The sequence below is a fragment of the Chionomys nivalis genome, chromosome 8, assembly GCF_950005125.1.
Source record: "Chionomys nivalis chromosome 8, mChiNiv1.1, whole genome shotgun sequence".
In the NCBI taxonomy this organism is placed as follows: Eukaryota; Metazoa; Chordata; class Mammalia; order Rodentia; family Cricetidae; genus Chionomys; species Chionomys nivalis.
The window spans coordinates 56051725-56071521 of NC_080093.1; the positions used below are offsets into that span (position 1 = coordinate 56051725).

Below are 19797 nucleotides of genomic sequence, written 5' to 3' on the forward strand. Positions count from 1 at the left end.
TTTGCGTCTGACACAGATGTACCCTACTTACTTGAGTGGGTGGAACACTTCATTTCGCCCTAATACCAACTTTTCTGACTTTCTGGGTCTTTCTTCAAATGGGAGCAAGTATGAGCTGCTGCAGGATTGGGACCTCGAGTTTTATTTTTTTTGGGGGGGGGCGGGGTCTTCTCCAAAGCACAAGGAGCGCAGTGTAATGAGCCGACGCTGCCCCGGGATGGGGCCTTCGCTCCACCTCGGCCTACGGGAACAGGCAGCTCGGGGTTCCGGCGGACTCTGCCTTCCTCTGGTATCCGGCGTCCGTGGTGCTGACTGTCCCCGACACTAGGTGCCCACCGAAATGACTTTTCCGTTCCCTGGGCCTTTGGGGCTCTGGTGAGGGTGCAGGGTGGGAGCTCTGTGACAGGCCCTGCGACCCAATCCGAGCGTACGCCAGTTTCTCTCCGGAGGAATCTCGGGCTCTTAAGCACGGAGCACGGGCTCCCTCACTCTCTTCCGCACCTCGGAACTAGGCGTCGCTCCTTGAGTGCTGCACCCAGGTTGCTACACTGCCTCTCCAGGAAGTCCCGCCTAGCTGCGGCTCCTGACGGATGGGTTGCTGAGCCAACCACGACAGGTCGCGGTAAGGCAGAGCTCGACCAATCACCGGTCGTCTAGAGTTGACGGACGGGCGCGGGGCGGAGCGGGGCGGGGCGAGCGCGGGCCCGGCCGAGTCCCCGCCGTCCGCGCCCGGCGCCCGCAGCCCGAGCCGCACCCGCCGCGGACGGAGCCCATGCGCGGGCCCAGCCGGCGCCGGTCCGCGCCCCCGCCCTGCCCCGGCCCCGGCCCCGGGGGCAGTCGCTCCAGCAAGCGGTGAGTTCGGGCGCGGGGTGGGGCGTGGGGCGCAGGTGATCGGTGCTTCCTCGCTCCTCGTAGCCCGGCAGCGTGCCTAGCGCCCGGCTGCCCGCCTCTGCGGCCCGGCCCGCCCCGCCTGTGGCCGCCCTCCCGGCCAGGCGCCGCCCGGGCCTCCGGAGACTCTGTGCCCCGCGGCCATCACGCTCCGGCCTCGGGGCTACAAGGACACCCGCGCCTGGCCCCAGTCAGGGCCTCCTGCTCCCCAGCTACCCTTCGCGCCCCTTGTGAGTCTTTCCCGCAGTCACCTGCTTCTCACACCCTCAGCCGCCTTTTTCCCCCTGCTTGCTGAAGGCTCCCTGGCCCCTTGTGGAAGGTCTGTCTCAGCGGAGGGCAGGGTCCCTTCCCTTCCCCCGCTGCCAGGACCGCGCCTGGCATGCAGTAGGCGCTCAGTAAATACTTGTCGGTTGCACCCACATGCCGGCGGGCCAGAGCCGGTTGTAGGCTGGCACTGGCCTGCCTGGGCACGCTGAGGCCGCCGTGGCAGGACCTGTTTTTTGGGGGGGTGGCCTCAGCCCTCAGGCGCCTCCAGTTGAGGCTTTCTGCCTACCTAGCGACTTCTAATTTGGGTGCGTGGTTGGGAGAAGCTCTCAGCTGTCAGCCCTGCCTTGGGGGCCTCTCCCTGCTTCCTCACACAGCCATTAAGTGCTGCTGGAGGAGGTGGGGGGCTCCCTGTCCCAGCTGGAGGTGCCACAGGTGAGTGACTGGGCCGCTATTGTGGCTGGCCTGTCTGCTCAATGCTGGAGAGGGCCTTTGGGTCAGGCACCTATTAGCAGTCTCAAGTGGCCCGGGCCTGGCTAAGTATGGTTCTCATTGGCAGGTGGGGCAGGAGCTCCTGGAGTGGCAGCCCCTATAGAAGCGATGACAGAATACAAGCTTGTGGTGGTGGGCGCTGGAGGCGTGGGAAAGAGTGCCCTGACCATCCAGCTGATTCAGAACCATTTTGTGGACGAGTATGACCCCACCATAGAGGTGAGCTCTAGCTACCTGCCTAGGCTCTGGCAGGGTCATGGATAAGAGTCGGGACAGGCCCACACAGCCAAGGCTTGCAGGTGGTATAGGTCTGGCTCCCGCCTGATCTGTCAGGGCATGAGAGGTGCAAGGGTGGGCCAGGTTCTGTGGACCTGTCTGTCTGAGGAGAGGTGGAGCCCCTAAGCTCTGTTCTTCTGCAGGACTCCTATCGGAAGCAGGTGGTCATTGATGGGGAAACGTGTCTGCTGGACATCTTAGACACAGCAGGTCAAGAGGAGTATAGTGCCATGCGGGACCAGTATATGCGCACAGGGGAGGGCTTCCTCTGTGTATTTGCCATCAACAACACCAAGTCCTTTGAAGATATCCATCAGTACAGGTAAGCCACCTATGGCTAGCCCATGAACCCATGCCACAGGTGAGGAAGGTTCTGTGTGCACACTGAGGCTTTATGTCTTCTCCTGAATGTCCTGGATACAGCCATTCCTGTAGCCTGCTAGCTGGCTCACACACTCCTCATCCCCTTCCAGGGAGCAGATCAAACGGGTGAAGGACTCAGACGATGTGCCAATGGTGCTTGTGGGGAACAAATGTGACCTGGCCGCTCGTACTGTCGAGTCTCGGCAGGCCCAGGACCTTGCCCGCAGCTACGGCATCCCCTACATTGAGACATCAGCTAAGACCCGGCAGGTGAGCTTGCTCCTCACTCTCTGCAGCTAGTCAGGGATTTACCCCACCCTACCCCAGCCAGGGAGCAGAGCTCATCGCCCTCTCCCTCAACACAGGGCAGCCGCTCTGGCTCTGGCTCCAGCTCCGGGACCCTCAGGGACCCCCCCGGGACCCATGTGACCCAGCGGCCCCCATGCTGTAAGTCTCCCAGATGGCAGGACTGTGAGGGAGGCAAGGGCCAGGATCTAGGCTTATGCCCTGCAGTTCTGAGTTGACACAGCACCAGGGCAAGAGGGGGTCCATGGAGAGAGCTGCCCTGAGCCAGGCCGGAGCGGTGACCCAGGGGCCTAGTCCTTCCTGTCCCCATAGTGTCCTATGGGTACCTGCTAGTTTTGAGCCCTTAAGTGTCGTCAGGGTGTTTATATCTGAGCCATACTGGGAGCTTGGGAGAGTCCTCAGTTGAATGGCTCTGACTTCTCAAGGATATTCTGGAGTGAGTCTGCTTAAGGAGAGTACCCTGTCCCTTTTAGATGGGCAGAGCCCAGCTCCCTATTTGTCTTGGTTGTGCAGCTGAGGAAGGGTTGTTTTCCAGGGTCGGGGTGTTCCCTGATCCAGGCAGGGAGTTTCTTACCCAGATAGCACCCATTTCATCCTCAGAGTCCCCTCTGATCCAGCCCCTCTGTTCCCAGGGTGTGGAGGATGCCTTCTATACGCTAGTACGTGAGATCCGGCAGCATAAACTGCGGAAGCTGAACCCTCCCGATGAGAGTGGCCCCGGCTGCATGAGCTGCAAGTGCGTGCTGTCCTGACGCCAGGTGAGGCAGGGACCAGCAGACGTCTGGGGCAGTGACCCCAGCTAGCCAGATGAACTTCATATCCATTCTGATGTCCCTGCTCCCCCCCATCCTGCCAATCTCCCTGCCTGCGGTCAGTGGTGTCCTTTGTGCCTATCATCTCGGCACAGGCTCAGGACGTGGAGGTGCCGGATGCAGGGAGGAGGTGCAGACGGAAGGAAGGAAAGAGGAGGGAAGGAAGGAAGGAAGCGATGCTGGAGCCAGTCCAGTCCAGGGATGGTGGACAGAGATGACCAAGACCTTCGCATGGACAATTTGAACTGACTGTCATGAACTGTCCCTATTGCCACTGGCACCCCAGCCCTCAACCCCTTTCAGTTCCCTCTGGGTGCCTATGGGGCACAGGTTGAATCACAGTAAATTATTTGATGGTCTTGACTTGTCTCTGGCTGGGAGTAGGAGGTGTAGTGCCTGTGGCCTCACAGAAGATACTGGGAACCTGGGCCTCATCATCTGCCTTGTTCTTGTTTCTGAGAAGAGGCTAGGGTGGCCAGCCTGGGCCCCTGGACTGTGGCGGCCCTTTCCTTCTGTCTGCCCCTGCAGAAAGCATTAGGCAACACAAGAATAGTCAGGTGATATGAAAAGTGACCCATTGTCCTTTAAGTAATGGGAGGAGGGGGGCTTAAGAGTAAAAGGGTATGGTATTCCTTGTCTTCAGCAGGAAACACATTTCCTGCATTCTGGGTTCCATGAAATATAGCCCCAAGAATTGCAGAGTATAAGACCTGCCCTACCCCAGTATCCTGCATCTCTCTGACCAATGATGGGGGACTCTGGAAATAGGGCCCTAGTGTTTTCTATGTGGCCTCAGGCCTCTGTCCCATCAGTGCCTAGAGTCTGGCAATCTTAACTCCCTGAGAGGGTAAAAGCTGCCTCACCTCTCTGAAGTGTACAGATGTTCTCCAAGTCACCTGTCTGGCTTTTTTTTTTTTGGTCTTTTGTGATAGGGTTTCTCTGTGTAACAGTCCTGGCTGTCCTGGAACTAGCTCTGTAGACCAGGCTGGCCTCTAAGAGAGATCCTCCTGCCTTGCCCCCCAGGTGCTGGGATTAAAGGCGTGCGCCACTGCTGCCCAGCTACCTGTATGATCTTGAGAGGCACAAGACTGCCAGGTAGCTTCTCCCTGCTCCTAAAGGGCGTGCCATGCCCAGGGCCTCATTCTAGCACTGGTCATGGCTATAGGAGGCTCTCTCTCCTCATCCTGGTCCTCATCCTGGCTGCTGGAGCCCTTGGTGGGTGCGCTTTACCCTCTCAATTGGGTGGAATTGGGTGAACTCCCTCTTTTGGAGAACACTTAGGATATAAGGGGTCTCCCATATAAGCATGATGTAGGGGCTGCTGCTGAGTAAGTTGGTTAGTGGGACACCCCACTTGTACTCTTCCACAACAGCCAAATGTTCGGCTTCTCCGTCCATGTATATTTGAGGCTCCTGAGGTATCTGGAGCTTCAGTGGCTCCTTTGAAGCTATGTTGGTCATAGGTGGGTTGGAGACAGGGCCTGCTATGCTAGTGGTTGTCTTTGGCCCTGTTTGGGGGTTTTAGTAGGCTGGGCACATTCTGGGCTATGACTGTAAGGGTGGACAGGAGCTTAGTGTTCCTGCTGGAAGCAGTAGGGTGGGGAACATAGGATAGAGCTTGTGAGGCCTAGACTTGCCTGCCCTGGGAAGAGACCTCACACTGGAGCTAATATGGGAAGAATGTCATATTCCATCCTTCAAGACTCCACAGTGGAGACCTGAAGATGCTTTAGCATTGTGTGGTTCAGCCTGAAGCAGCATGTCCTACAGAGTCTTCGGGAGGTTCTCAAAGGTACTGAGTTCAGTTCTGGGCTGGGCCCTGGGAAAGGTCATCGTCCATGTCCTGCCTGAGCCCAGGTCCATCTTGCAAAGGCTACTGTGCCCCTTGTTTCTAACTCTGGTCTTGTTGTATACATAAGACCACAGCCAAAGAGAGATCTTGCCAGGAAAATAGCCTCAACTCTTTTATCTGTGTTTGGGGGTGGGCTTAGGGCGTGGGACAATATCTTGCACCCTACCCAGCTGACCACAGCTGGTCTGGCCCACCCTTTGTGGCTGGCTCACTCAGGGCTGGAGAGGTAACACAAATGACTGGTTTGAGTGTGGCCCACAGCGAGCCAAGGTCTGTCTTGCATACTTGAGAAGTGACTTCCATGTATATTGAGGGCTGGTTTTTTGCTATGGTCATGACCCACAACCTCATCCTCCAGAATGTAGATATCCCAGAGCTTCAGGGGGCTTGACGTCTGCAAATGCAGCAGGCATGCAGGGGGCTTGACGTCTGCAAATACAGCAGGCATGCAGGGGGCTTGACGTCTGCAAATGCAGCAGGCATGCAGGGGGCTTGATGTCTGTAAATGCAGCAGGCATGCAGGGGGCTTGACGTCTGCAAATACAGCAGGCATGTGAGGGTGTCACCTGTCCAGGTGGGACCAATGACCTGCACACAACCTCTGGTTCTCTGTAGAGGTGATTCCATGAGGCTGTTATCAGGTTTGTAGCTGCTCAGGGCTGGACTTAGCAGCTCTGACCCTGGGATAAGGGGCTTGCCGAGACTCCCTGGTTCTGTCCTGGCCGGGTCTGCCAACAGCACTTGCTCAAACTCTGACTTGTGCTGTGGGATGTGTGGCAGGAAGCCAGGAGGTCTATGGCCTAGTTCACCTATTAGATACAGACTCTCCTGGCCTTCTTGGAAGCTGGGGAGCTCCTGGGACAGCTACACCCCTGGACTGTGAAACTGCCACTGTGGAGCAAGGAAGGTCCCTGCCTATCTGTTCTTCATTGCTGTAACACTGCAGGAGCCCTGGACAGTTAGGATCTCCTTACTGTCCTGAGTCCCTCAGGGTCTCCTGCTCTTCATGGTCCCCAAACCTTTCTATTCCAGATCCAACCCAGCACCTCTGGGGATGAGGCAAGTCTCTTCACTCACTAATGCTTTTTTACCTCATTCTCATAAGCTGAGAGCCAAAAGGTGGTGGCTGGAACTATTTGCAGATTCCTGAGAGCCTATAACCGACAAATAGAGCTTATTCCAGAGGTGTGGAGCCATGGCTTGGAGACAGTAGCAGGTGTCCCAGGAACCTGAGGCTTCCCTTCATCGTACTCTGCATCCCCATTATGCAGCTGCAGCCTCAGAGAAGGAAGGAGGAACACCCACACAAGTCCTAGCTGGACTTGCTGCCTTCCTATGTCCTGTTTCCTGAAGGGCAGGGTAGCCTTTGAGGCAGACTATGGCCGATAGGTTTTGTGCAGCTTATTGGGCCCGTGAAGCTAGTAGGGAACAAGGACAGGGTGGGAGGTTTGTGGCTGTCTCTTGGGCTCAGGATGAGGAGAGAACATGGTTAGGCTGATGCTGTCTCCTGGAATTTGGCCATAGATGGTGAGAGATGCAGAATGAGTGACTGGAACACATCACCTGGTTTGCTTATGCATAGAGGGCTCTTGGCTGATGAGGGACTTGAGGGAGTCGTTTGACAGGTCTGGGTACTTTGACCACAGCAGACAGTCTAGTGGTTCAGGACAAGTAGGGAAGGGAAGGTACTGTGACTGTAAATTGCCATCATTAATCAGTATGACTGTCACCCAGCTTGGCTGTTTGGTGCCACGGGAAGCTGTCTACTGAACTTGGACGGTATGCCACTCATTAGTGGGTTGGCAGCTGGGCCGATGCCCAAAAGGCATCTTCCTTACTGAGGACCATCATCAGGACAGTGACAACCTGGCCCATGCCCAGGCAGTGGTCCCTGCTTTCAGGAGTCAAGTCATTGTGGGAGAAGATCACCCAAGAGGGTTGTGATCCCTGGAAGGCTGCCAGAGGTCCCAGGGAAGTTGAATGTGCAGCCTCTGCATCCCCCCCGCCCCACTCCACACACACACCAGGGTTCTGGCCAGAGGACAGGGAGCCCTGCCTGGGACAGAGGCTGGAAGGAGGTCTGGAAAGTGGGTTGGGGAGGGGAGCAGCCACCTTGGGGACTGCCTACTGGACTTGTTCTCTTTGTTTAGTTTTTTTCAAGACAGGGTTTCTCTGTGAAACAGTCCTGGCTATTCTAGAACTCACTCTGTAGACCGTGCTGGCCTTGAAATCACAGAAATCCACCTGCCTCTTCCGCCCAAGTACTGGGATTAAAGGTGTGTGCCACCACCACCCGGCCTGGTCTTGTTCTCTTACAGGGTTCAGGCACATAGAAACCTCTGAGTCTCCTCGGCTGGAATAGTAACATGGCACTTTCAGGATCCGGGCTTGAGGACCAGTAGTGTCCATTGGGTATTTCAGTAGCCTGCCACGTGCTGCTTCTGGGATAGCATGTTGCAGCACTGCCACGCTTGTGGGGTTCTGGGGTACACTCAGGAAGGAGTCAGGTCCAGGGGTAACCAGAAGCTAGAACCCCCACACCCTTTCAATCCCTGTCCTAGACCAGGAAGCCCTAGCTCCTTGCTACACCGCAGTGATTGGTTAACCCTCACTGCTGTGTCCTGCCTACATAGTGATAGAGCTGGCCTGGAGGTGACGCTGCAGGACTGGGGGAGGAAATGAACCACTTCCTGTAAGAGGAAGAAAAGTACTGCTCAAGGGAGACGGGGAAACAGACTGTGGAAGCAGCAGTGGTGATGGGACACCCTACCCATGGTCACACAGTGTGACCCATGTCACAGGGCCCTGTATTGTCCATAGGAGATGTCACAGTAGTAAGGCTGCTGCCTGAAAGTGTCCGTGCCCACTGGTACTATGTCAGTCCCTAGCAAGGAAACCCAAGCTGAGTTGGGACCATGCCCCAAGCACGCAGCAAGCCTCTCTGGGCACAGCTCTTTTCTACTTTTGAGGGTAAACCATGTCAGGGACCCAGTGGATGAAGTTCAAGTTTCATTCTGGTTGATATATTTTGTTGTTGGTGCATATGGTTTTAGTCTTTGGAATATATAGTCCCATGGGTTTGAGCCAGAATGTAGAGCCTTCATGTGTTAGTCATCGGTTTGGCTCTGTAAGAAACAGTGTCTTCCAAGGAGGAGGCCTAGTAGGTGTTTGATGGGGAAGCTACGCACCTGGCCTCCACACTGCTAGAGTCCCTGCCCAACCTCCAGTCTGTTCCTGTCTCCCCTCAGGAGTACTTTCTTCTTACAGCAGGCAGTGCACGCCCTTTAACCTTGCACCCCCACTGGCAGGCCAGCTCTGTCACTTTATAGGTCTTTACTTGCACGTGGAGGCCCAGGAGTCCTTGTCCTGGTGCCCTCTTTGTAGGGCATCATGGAGAGTGCTTTTCACCATGCACCATTGTTTGTTCCCAGTATCATTTTCCTTGGGTGCCACCTAGGTCCCAGCCCCTCCTGTTTAGGGTTTGATGCCTATGGTACCCAGCAGACAGATGTGGCTACTTTCTATAAAGAAAGGTCCCTTGGTAGTATCACCCCTCCTTCTGGACTCCTAAATCTTGCTTCAGACTCCTGCCTGTCCTCCTGGGACCCTGCCCCTGTCCTCTCCCTACAGGCCTTCTGGCACAGGCTGTGACTCTGGGTCCCCCTGCTGTACTTCCTATGAATGTTTGGCCTGTTGCTTACCCCCACCCCAAATCTGCATCATACCTTCTTTTCCGTTAATCAGGCTGGAAGAAGTCCTGTTTGTTTGTTTAGGCCGATCTCACTGCATAGTTCTGGCGAGCCTAGGACTCCCCATGTAGACCAGGCTGGTCTTAAACTCACAGAGATCTATCCGCCTCTGTCTCCTGAGTCCTGGAATTAAAGGCATGTGCCACCATGTATAGTTGAAGCTCAGTTTTAATGTTGACCTTCCAGAGAGTCTTTTTGTTTCTCTCTTTTCTGTTTTTTTTTTGTTTGTTTGTTTGTTTTGGGTGTGTGTGTGTTGGTTTTGTTGTTTTGTTTTCCATTTATAAACCTCTTCCTAAAATTCAGATACCCAGGTAGTTGCCAGGGTTGGGCTACCTTGAACTATCCCTGTTTAGCAGAAAAGGCTGTACCCATGCCATGCCTATCCTGTTCCTGGTGCTGGGAGGAGAAAGCCAGGCTAACCCAGGCTAACATGGTTTGTTCATGACACCTCCTGGGATTCTGCTGTCCCTGCTCCTGCTCTTCCCAAACACTGACACTTAATGTTCTTCCTTGGAAAGGTGTGGCTCAGCTCCTTATCCTAAGTGTGGGATGGGCTTGGGGACAAGCTTCTCACAAAATGAGAAATACGGGCCTGGGAGATATCAGGTGGAGACATAGCAGGTATTGCTGCCACTAGGGCAGGACTAGTGTCCAGGGCATGGAATTGGCCATGTCCTTGTCTGCTTCCCCAGTTAGTGGGAGACCTAGGCTCCTGACTGAACCTGTCTTATTTATGCTGTTCCTGGCTAGGATACAAACATAGTGTCTGGTATTTCCCTTGGTTCTTGGCTTTCTGGATTCCTGGCAGAGGAGATCGAATTTGTCCCCGGACCCTCAATGGGTCTTGAGTATGTAGGGAGAATAATAATTCTGAGTGGCAGGCCTAGGCTGAGCATGGGAGGACCAGGGTATGGGGACATTGACTTATAGCTCTCAGGAGAGGTCAGTCCTCCTCAAAGTGGACTTTGCCTTCCATGGTTAAAGAGTGAACAAGGGCTCAGATTGCAAACTTTGATTCCTCCTTTCCACCAGGTGGCACTGCTACCCTTGAACTGGGGTGGCCCAAGCTTTGGCATCAAGTTCTTCCTCATCAAGGTAACATTGGAGGAATGGTAGAAACCTGGAAACCAAGCCCTGTGTCCTCAGGGTCAAAACAGTGTACTCCGTTTCTGAGGAACCTTCTACGCACCTGAGAGCAGCCGGTGGTCTCAGGGCCTCTCAGCTCAGCACGTCACCCTGTGCTCATCCTGTACTGACTCCAGCTCTTAGCTACCTGCTTGTGTCAACTTCTGTCAGTTTTGCCAGAACGTGAGAAATGACGGCATTAGCTGAGTTGTTCCTTCTTGGGGTGGCTCTAGGACGCAGCTTTGCCCTCTTACTTAGAACACTGAGGCAACCAAGCTAGAAAAAAGCAGGAAAGGTGCAGACCCTGGCCAGGTCATGCTGGTGGATTAATTTCATGGCACGGGATGCACCTTTCTCGGCCCATGGAATCTTGAGATCCAACTGGATCTTGTCACAGGTAATGTGGCGTGGGTGTGTGTAATTCATGAGGTACCATGGTTTTCCGGGGTTTCCCCTAACCGAGTTTTGCATAGGCTTTGAATCCATGGGAAACTCTTGGACAAGATTAGGGAATACAGAGGGCAACAAAAGGTACTAACTACAGAGCTAGACCAAGTATGGCCCAGGGGAGTTGCTTGCTATCTCGCTAGAGCTGGCAGGACATTCTGCCATAGGATCTTAGAAGGCAGCAGGCAGCAACTCCTGAGCTGTATAAATGGCCTTTAGGGATAGAATCCTGCTTAGTGACCCTCCCACCAATAACTACCCATGCCCAGAACTTGCAATCACCCTGCCTCAGTGTCCTGAGTGCTAAGATTGCAGGTGCATGCCGCCATGCTCAGATAATACACAGTTTTGGAGACGTCCTGCCAATCTTTCCTTTGATTAATTGCCACACCAGTGCAGCCTAGATGCTGAGTCCAAGGGAAAGATGCCAGGATTAATGAAACACACACTCTGGCCGGGCGGTGGTGGCGCACGCCTTTAATCCCAGCACTTGGGAGGCAGAGGCAGGTGGATCTCTGTGAGTTCGAGACCAGCCTGGTCTACAGAGCTAGTTCCAGGACAGGCTCCAAAACCACAGAGAAACCCTGTCTCGAAAAACCAAAAAAAAAAAAAACACACACTCTGGATGTTGCAGAATCGGAAGCCTTTATTGTACATCACTGTAACATGAGGGCCAGGCTGCTTGTTGGGGTTTCTGTCCTGCCCCATCCCCCAGACGTTTAGTCCCAGAGAAAATCACACAGAGATCTCTATAAGTTATAAAACTGATTGGTCCATTAGCTCAGGCTTTTTATTAGCTCTCATAGCTTATATTAACCCATTGTTCTTATCTGTGTTAGCCACATGGCTTGGTACCTTTCTCCGCCCGGTTGGTTACATCTAGCTTCTTCCATGGTCTGGGCAGGACTGGGAGGAATGGGCTTCCTCCTTCCTAGCATTCTCCTGTTCTCATCGCCCTACCTCTACTTCCTGTCTGGTTGACCCACCTATACTTCCTGCCTGGCCAATCAGCGTTTATTTAAGACATGATTGACAGAATACAGACAATTTTCCCGCACCACATCACCAAGGTGGTTTTATACCTAACCCAGACAGGTGGGCCAACAGGATGGAGACCTCATTGCCGGATCCTTGGGTTAGGACCAAGGCAATGTGTACTCAGGAAGCAGGGTTGCTAAACAACTCTGAGAGCAGGGATCTTGCAAGTTTCTCAGAAACCCAGAACAGCAAGGGCAAGAAAGGTCACCAACAGGAGGTGAGTGGGAAGGCCAGGACTCCATTAGGTCCCAACAATTAATGTGCTGTATTTGTTTTCATTTAATGTAACTATTGAGATGTCAACCTTTAGTTACATTCTTACTGCTTTCTGTTCCTGCTGTCTGTTTCTAATTTCTCTGTTTTCCCTTTGTTGCAAAGCAGCACTGATAGAAGGGTGGCGCTGGGTAGCAGCCAGACTCTTGGCTCCTTGTACTCAGGGTCAAAGCCAAGTGTGCATATTGGTTAGAAAGAGATGACTTCATTTTGCTAGAATATGTCTGATTTATATGAAGGTGATAGCAAAGTCAGATGTATCATGGGAGCAGGGCCCAGGATGAAAGCAGTGTACACCACTTTAGTGTGTACATGTTTTATTTTTGTTTGTTTTTTGAGACAGTTTCTCTGTTCCTTTGGAGCCTGTTCTAGAACTTTGTAGACCAGGCTGGCCTCAAACTCACAAAGATCTGCCTGTCTCTGCCTCCTGAGTGCTGGGATTTATTTTTATTTTTTGAGTTTATAGTTTTCTAGGAAACTGGGAAAGTAGACTAGGCTTACCCAGAGCATCATGGTGGTTACAACTGAAGATGCCTGTGCTCAAATTAAGCTGGATTCACCACCCTCTCCTGCCCTCATTTGGGTTATGTAAAATATTTTGGATGTTCTGTTTCATTTTTTAATGCTTTTAATTTTATTATTTGTTTGTTCATTGGGGCTCTGTGTATGTGATATGGCAGTATATGTATAAAGGTCAAAGAGCAACTTGTGGGAATTGGTTTCCTCTTTCCACTGGGTTCCAGGGATTGAACTCAGGTTGTCAGACTTGGCATCAAATATTTTTGCTCACTGAGTCATCCTGCCACTTCCAAGTTGTATTAAAATTATTATTTTTTTTACATTTACTTATTTTGTGTGGAGGTGTTGGGAATCAGTTGTCAGTTCTCCCCTTCTACTGTTTGGGACCCAGGGATTAAGGGCAGGTCATCAGGCTTCCTGGCAAGCACTCTTACTGGCTGAGCCACCTTGCCAGCCCCCTAACTTGTATCTTCAAAAAGGATTTCTTTTTATTTTATGTGTATAGATGTTTAGCCTGCATGTAAGAACGTGTACTACATGTGTTCATGGTGTCTGAGGAGGTCAGAAGAGGGCATCAGATCCCCTAGGACTAGAGTTACAGACAGTTGTGAGAGCCGGGCAGTGGTGGCGCACGCCTTTAAATCCTTGCCCTCGGGAGGCAGAGTCAGGCGGATCTCTGTGAGTTTGAGGTCAGCCTTGTCTAGAAGAGCTAGTTCCAGGACAGGCTCCAAAACTACACCAAAATCCTGCCTCGAAAAACAAAACAGACAAACAAACAAACAAACCAGATAGTTGTGAGCTGCCATATTGGTGCTGGGAATTGAATCCAGGTCCTCTGGAAGAGCAGTCAGTGCTCTTAACCACCGAGTCATCTTTCCAGTCCAGCAAAGCTGTATTTTTGACACTTCATAAAAAGAGCAGTTACCCTAGGAATTGTATTTTTGCATCTCTATTTGCCGTCATTCCTTCCAAACTCAAGTCTGTGTGCCCTGACAGGGTTTTCTTTCTTTCTTTCTTTCTTTCTTTCTTTCTTTCTTTCTTTCTTTCTTTCTTTCTTTCTTTCTTTGTTTCTTTCTTTTAATATTTATTTATTTATTTGTTATGTATACAATATTCTATCTGTGTGTATGTCTGCAGGCCAGAAGAGGGCACCAGACCTCTTTACAGATGGTTGTAAGCCACCATGTGGTTGCCGGGAGTTGAACTCAGGACCTTTGGAAGAGCAGGCAATGCTCTTAACCACTGAGCCATCTCTCCAGCCCTCTTTTATTTATTTATTTATTTATTTATTTATTTATTTATTTATTTATTTATTTATTTATTTTCGAGACAGGGTTTCTCCGTAGTTTTTGGTTCCTGTCCTGGAACTAGCTCTTGTAGACCAGGCTGGCCTCGAACTCACAGCGATCCGCCTGTCTCTGCCTCCCGAGTGCTGGGATTAAAGGCGTGCGCCACCACCGCCCGGCCTGACAGGGTTTTCTATAGCTTTGGAGTCTGTCCTGGAACTTGCTCTGTAGTCTAGGCTGGCCTCGAACTCACAGAGATCCACCTGCCTCTGGCTCCTGAGTATTGGGATTAAAGGCGTGTGCCACCACTGCCCGGCCTGGAATGAGAGTATCTTTTTGGGCCTAGAGAGATGGCTCATCAGTTAAAGCCTTTGTTGCTCAAGTGTGAGGACTGGAATTTAAATCCCCAGACCTTGCCTAAATTCTAGGTGGCTGTGGCATCTCTGCTCTAATTCCAGCCTCAGAAGCCAGAGATGGATTTCCCAGAGCAAGATGGCCAGTGATACTAGCTATAGCCAAGATCTCTCTGGGTTTGCTCCGAGAGCCTGCCTCCAAGGAATAAGGTGGAAGAGCAATGGAGGATGATTCCTGACAGCAATCTCAGGCTTCCACATGCACATACACGCATGTGCACACACATGCACGCATGTGGGCTCTCACACATGCAAAACCATGCATACCTATGAACATTTCACTCATACATACATACATGAAAATTGGGGGAAATTCCTTAGTAGGGATTTTCTAAACAAGACAATAAATATTGGCAAAAATGACTGAGGATACTGTTAAGTGGGTAGAGTGCTTGACTAGCATGTTTGAAGCCGTTGGTTCAGTTCCTGTCATCACAAAAAGTGAGCATGGTGACACACACTTTAGCTTTTATTTTTTAGCTTTTCAAGACAGGGTTTCTCTGTGTATCCTCAGTTGCCTTAGAACTGACTTTGTAGACCAAGATGGTCTCTAATTCACAGAGATCCACCCACCTCTGCATCCCGAGTGCTGGGATTAAAGGCACGCACCACCGTGTTGGTTAGTGAAACACACTTTTAATCCCAGTATTTGGAAGGGTTAGGCAGAAGGATCAATAGTTAAAGGCCTTGTTCACTTTGGCAGCACATATATTAAAACTGGAAGGGGACAGAGAAGATTAGCATGGGCCCTGCACAAGGATGACATACAGATTTGTGAAGCATCCATAAAAATAAAAAAAAAGAGCCAGGCAGTCGGTGGTGGTGCACGCCTTTAATCCCAGCACTTGGGAGGCAGAGGCAGGCTGATCTTAGAGAGTTCAAGGCTCCAGGACAGCCAGGACACAGAGAAACCCTGCCTTGAAAAACCAAAATAGTAATAATAATAATAATGTAAAATAAAAAAGAATTCAAGGTCATCCTTGGCTTTAGGTGCACCTAGGCCACATGAGACTCTATGTAAGAACATGAACATAAAGGAAATAGGGATGGCCAGTACATGTATGAAAGCAGACGAACATAGCTTCTACCTCTCTCACTGGTACATGCTGAAAAGCCAGCTAGAGCCACAGGGAGAGATGGCCTTATATTATGGTGTTGCGGGAGATCCTTCCGCTCCTCCAGCCAATAGCTGCTGAGATACCAGCCCATTGGGGCGTGGTCTCTCTCTTTAATAAAGCGGCCACTTGGGCTGGAGAGATGGCTCAGTGGTTAAGAGCACTGTCTGCTCTTCCAAAGGTCCTGAGTTCAAATCCCAGCAACCACATGGTGGCTCACAACCATCTGTAATGAGGCATACACACAGACAGAATATTGTACACATAATAAATAAAAAAAAAAAGCAGCCACTTCCCTCCTCGCTCTCTCTTACTTCCTGCTCTGCTTTCGGCGACTAGACTCCCTTCCTGATTGCTCAGAGGGCTGTTGTCTGGGACGGTGATCTGTAAGTTTTTTCCCCTTTAAATAAATAACCATTCTATTAATTATAATTCCAAACTGGTGTGGGATTGTTTGTGATTTACGCCTTCATCATCTGGTGCCCACGTTGGGCGCCATTCTGTTGTAGGAACAGTGGGCTGCGTTCTGCCACCCAGCTCCCGGCCGCCTGGCTAGCTTTGCCCCAAAATAACAACACACAAATTGTATTCATTTAAACACTGCCTGGCCCATTAGCTCTAGCTTCTTAATGGCTAATTCTTACATCTTGATTACCTATTTCTATTAATATGTGTAGCACCCCAAGGTGCGCTTACCAGGAAGATTCTAGCCTATGTCCATCCTGGGTCAGAGCTTCATCACGTCTGCCCTGGACTGGAGCGGCAGGGCGTCTGAGCTCACTTCCCTTCTTCCCAGCATTCTATTCTGTTTACTCCACCCACCTAAAGGCTGGACAATCAAATGGGCCAAGGCAGTTTCTTTATTAGCCAATGACCTTCCTCCATCATTCTTTTATTATATTTGTGTGTGGGTGGTGGTGGCATGTGGGAGCCTAGAGGCTGACTTAGGGCTGTTTTCTTCTTTCACCATGTGGGTTCAGGGTGCCAAATTCAGATCATCTGATTTGACTGCAAGAGCCGTTACCCACCGAGCTAGCTTACCATCCTCTTTATTCTTTTTTTTTTTTTTGGTTTTTCGAGACAGGGTTTCTCTGTGGCTTTGGAGCCTGTCCTGGAACTAGCTCTTGTAGACCAGGCTGGTCTCGAACTCACAGAGATTCACCTGCCTCTGCCTCCCAAGTGCTGGGATTAAAGGCGTGTGCCACCACCGCCCGGGCCCTTTATTCTTTTTTTTGAAACAGATGCTTACATCATATCTCAGACTAGCCTGGGACTCACCATATAGCCCAGGCTGTCTCCTACTCCCAAATTCTGGGACTGCAGGTGTGTGCTCCATGCTCAGCTGTTTGAAGACTGAGACTGGCAGCCAATTACTGGTGAAGGTCTACCTCAGTGGAGGATCCTTGAATGTTCTTAGGAAGGTGGATTATAAAAGATTTTATTTATTTATTTAATGTGTGGGACTGTTTGCCTGCATGTATGTATTTGTGCCAAAGCATGCCTGGTTCCCACAGAGCCCAGATGAGGGTGTAAGTTCTCCTGGAACTTAGTTACCGGCAGTTGTGAACCACCGTGTGGGTGCTGGGAAGTGAACGCAGGTCGTGAAGAAGAGCAAGTGCTCTTAACCCCTGTGCCGTCACTTCAGTTCTGGGAAGGTGGATTCTTATGCCATCTTTGGGTGACAGGATGAGACCGATCATCCATGCCTGACCCAACAAGGATACGAAGAAATGTAAAGTGTATTTGCTGTAGCAGAAAAAAAAATCAGATAAGCCTGGAGTAGAAATGACTAAATGTTGGCATATTTATGCAGCAGAATACCTTACAGCTGTTAAAATGAATAAACTTTTATTAACCGGGACAGATCTCATCCCAAATTTTATTGTTCAGAATAAGTAGCCTGCAGGAGGATGCACAATATACATGAAAACATATTAGAGCCAGGTGTGGTGGCAGGCCGATCTCTGTAGGTCTGAGGCCAACCTGATCCAATATCAAGTTCCAGGACAGGGCTACATAAAGAGACCCTGACCCCACACCCAGGCAAATACAACAACAACAACAAACCAAAAACCCAAAGTAAATCAATAAATAACACACACACACACAGTTCACTGGGCTGGTGGGGTGGTTGTCTTTATTAATGCAAGGACCCAGGATTGGTGGTGTTCCTGAGGATGACACCAAGGCTGACCCCGGTTTCACAAGTACAGAAACATACATGTTCGCATAAACACACAAACATTTTTAGGTCTTACATGTTTGAAATATGCAACAAAGCTCATGCGTGTGTCTGCCCACTCACCATTTTTTTTTCCTAAAAAAAAAAATATCTTCGAGTCAGGATCTCCCTACATAGCTTTGGCTTGTCTTGAACTCACAGAAATTTGCCTGTCTCTTGCCTCCCAATGGTGATATTCAAGGCCTGCATCACCATGATTGGCCTTAATGCACCAAACCTATGGAGCCATGCATGGTGGTGGGATGGCGCACGCCTTTAATCCCAGCACTCGGGAGACAGAGGCAGGTGGATCTCTGTGAGTTGGAGGCCAGCCTGGTCTACATAGTGAGTTCCAGGACAGTCAGGGTATGAGAAGAAGGAAGAAGAGAAGGAGGTATTCTATGGAATAATGAGACTAGGGTTGATTTTTTAAAAATTATTTATTTAAAAAATTTATTCATTTTTCAAAAAATATTTTTAGATTTATTTTATGTTTATGGTTGTTTTTCCATGATATATCTATTTCACATGCATGCTTGGTGCCTGAGGTCAGAAGAGGGCATAGGATCCCCTGGGACTGGAGTTACAAATGGTTGTGACTGTGACCCACCATCAAACCGTCAACCTCTGGAAGAGCAAACAGTACTCCTAACCCCCGAGCCACCTCTCCAGCCCTTAACTTTTAAAGATTTATTTCTAGCTGCACGGTAGTGGCTCATGCCTATAATCCCAGCATTTAGGAAGCAGGGGCAGGTGGATTTCTGTGAGACCAGCGTGGTCTACAAAGCAAGTTCCAGGACAGTCAGAGCTATTACACAGAGAAACCCTGTCTCGGGAAAAATAAGATTTATTTCTATTCTTTGTAAATATGTGTACGCATGTGGGTTTGTGCACATGGGTGTGGGTATCTGAAGAAGCCCACCAGTGTCAGGTTCCCTGGAGCTAGGCTTTTAGGCAGTTGTGGGTGGTCTGACATGGGTGCCGGGAACCAACTTGAGTTCTCTGGAAAAGCAGTAAGCACTTTGAACCACTGAGTCATCTCTCTAATCCCTTATTTTTATTTCTATTTGTGTGTGTGTGTTTGTGCCTGTATGAATGTATGCCACACATGTGCTTGGAATCAGAAGACGGTATGGGGCAGCTGAGCTGGAGGTACAGATGTCTGTGAGCTGCCCCCAGTCGGTGCTGGGGACTGAAACCTCTGCATGAGAAGGAATCGCTCGACGGCCGAGCCACCCCACTTTTATTCTCCAGCCCCATTTTAATTATTTGTACTTGTAAGCTCTAAGATTTATTCCAGCACGTGTGTCATTCCTACCTAAGCAAAAAGATTATAAAACTGGTTTTTAAGGAGCTGAACGGTGGTGGCACACACCTTTAATCCCAGCAGCAGCAGGCACATATCTGAGTTCGAGCCCAGCCTGGTCTACAGACTGAATTCCAGAACAGTCATGGCTATACAAAGAAACATTAAAATTGTTTTTAAGAAAGTCATTTTAAGGCCACGCACCTTTAATCCCAGCACTTGGGAGACAGAGGCAGGCAGGCCTCTGTGAGTTCAAGGCCAACCTGGTCTACGGAGCTAGTTCCAGGACAGTTAGGGCTGTTATATAGAGAAACCCTGTCTAGAAAAACCAAAAAAAAAAAAAAAAAAAAAGTTAAAAGTTGTTCAGGGGATAGGCAATAGCCCCACAGTGCTGAGGGGAGGGCAGGTATGTTCTGGCTTCCTGAAGGAAATCTTTCCTCATTCCCATAATTCCACACTCCCTCTATAGAAACATCACTCAGCACTCAGGCTCAGCCGTCTGTGGAGCAGCTGGTACGTGCTGCCTGGGCCTCTGTGCACCACTCACACGTCAGGCTGTGGATCCTCTGTGGCTTTGATGAATCAGTGGAGGGAACTTCATCAATTCTTCCTAGCAGTCCCAGCTCCCTGGGTGTCGAGGTGGGTTTCAGAGATGTGCCCCAACCTGTTCTCATATTCTGCTGCTTCAGGATAGGACCTAGGAACCTCAAATTCAGGACACACCTTCCTTAAACGTTGCCACTAGAGGGAGCAAGAACCCTGCGCAGCTGGCCCTGCCTGTGCCATGGTTTCACTAATCCCAAAGAGCAGTGATCAGGGAGGAGCAGCCTGTTTTATTTCTTTTCTGTTTTCTTTTTTTTTCTTTTTGGGTTTTCGAAACAAGGTTTCTCTATAGCTTTGTAGCCTGTCCTGAAACTAGCTAGCTCTTTTTTTTTTTTAAAAAGCTTTTTATTTATTTATTTATTTATTTATTTATTTATTTATTTATTTATTATGTGTACAACATTCCTTCCATGTGTGCCTGCAGGCCAGAAGGGGGCACCAGGTCTCAT

The 19797-nt window shown here is 50.5% G+C and overlaps 1 protein-coding gene and 1 non-coding gene across 3 annotated transcripts; both read left to right on the plus strand.

Moving 5' to 3' along the window:
- Positions 1–1003: 1003 nt before the first annotated feature.
- Positions 1004–3764, plus strand: Hras (HRas proto-oncogene, GTPase). 2 transcript variants are annotated; one of them, XM_057778024.1, is made up of 6 exons: positions 1006–1118; positions 1712–1863; positions 2064–2242; positions 2394–2553; positions 3222–3347; positions 3497–3764. In XM_057778024.1, exons 2-5 carry the CDS (start codon positions 1753–1755, stop codon positions 3339–3341), a joined length of 570 nt encoding a protein of 189 aa, XP_057634007.1. In that variant the 5' UTR covers positions 1006–1118; positions 1712–1752; the 3' UTR covers positions 3342–3347; positions 3497–3764. The 2 variants fall into 2 exon arrangements, with proteins under 2 accessions (XP_057634008.1, XP_057634007.1); XM_057778025.1 differs by having other exon boundaries at positions 1004–1118; positions 3222–3764.
- Positions 3765–14792: 11028 nt separating this feature from the next.
- On the plus strand, positions 14793–14897 carry LOC130880871 (U6 spliceosomal RNA). Its single transcript, XR_009057666.1, has one exon. It is a non-coding gene; the product is annotated as a U6 spliceosomal RNA (small nuclear RNA).
- The last annotated feature ends 4900 nt before the right edge of the window (positions 14898–19797 follow it).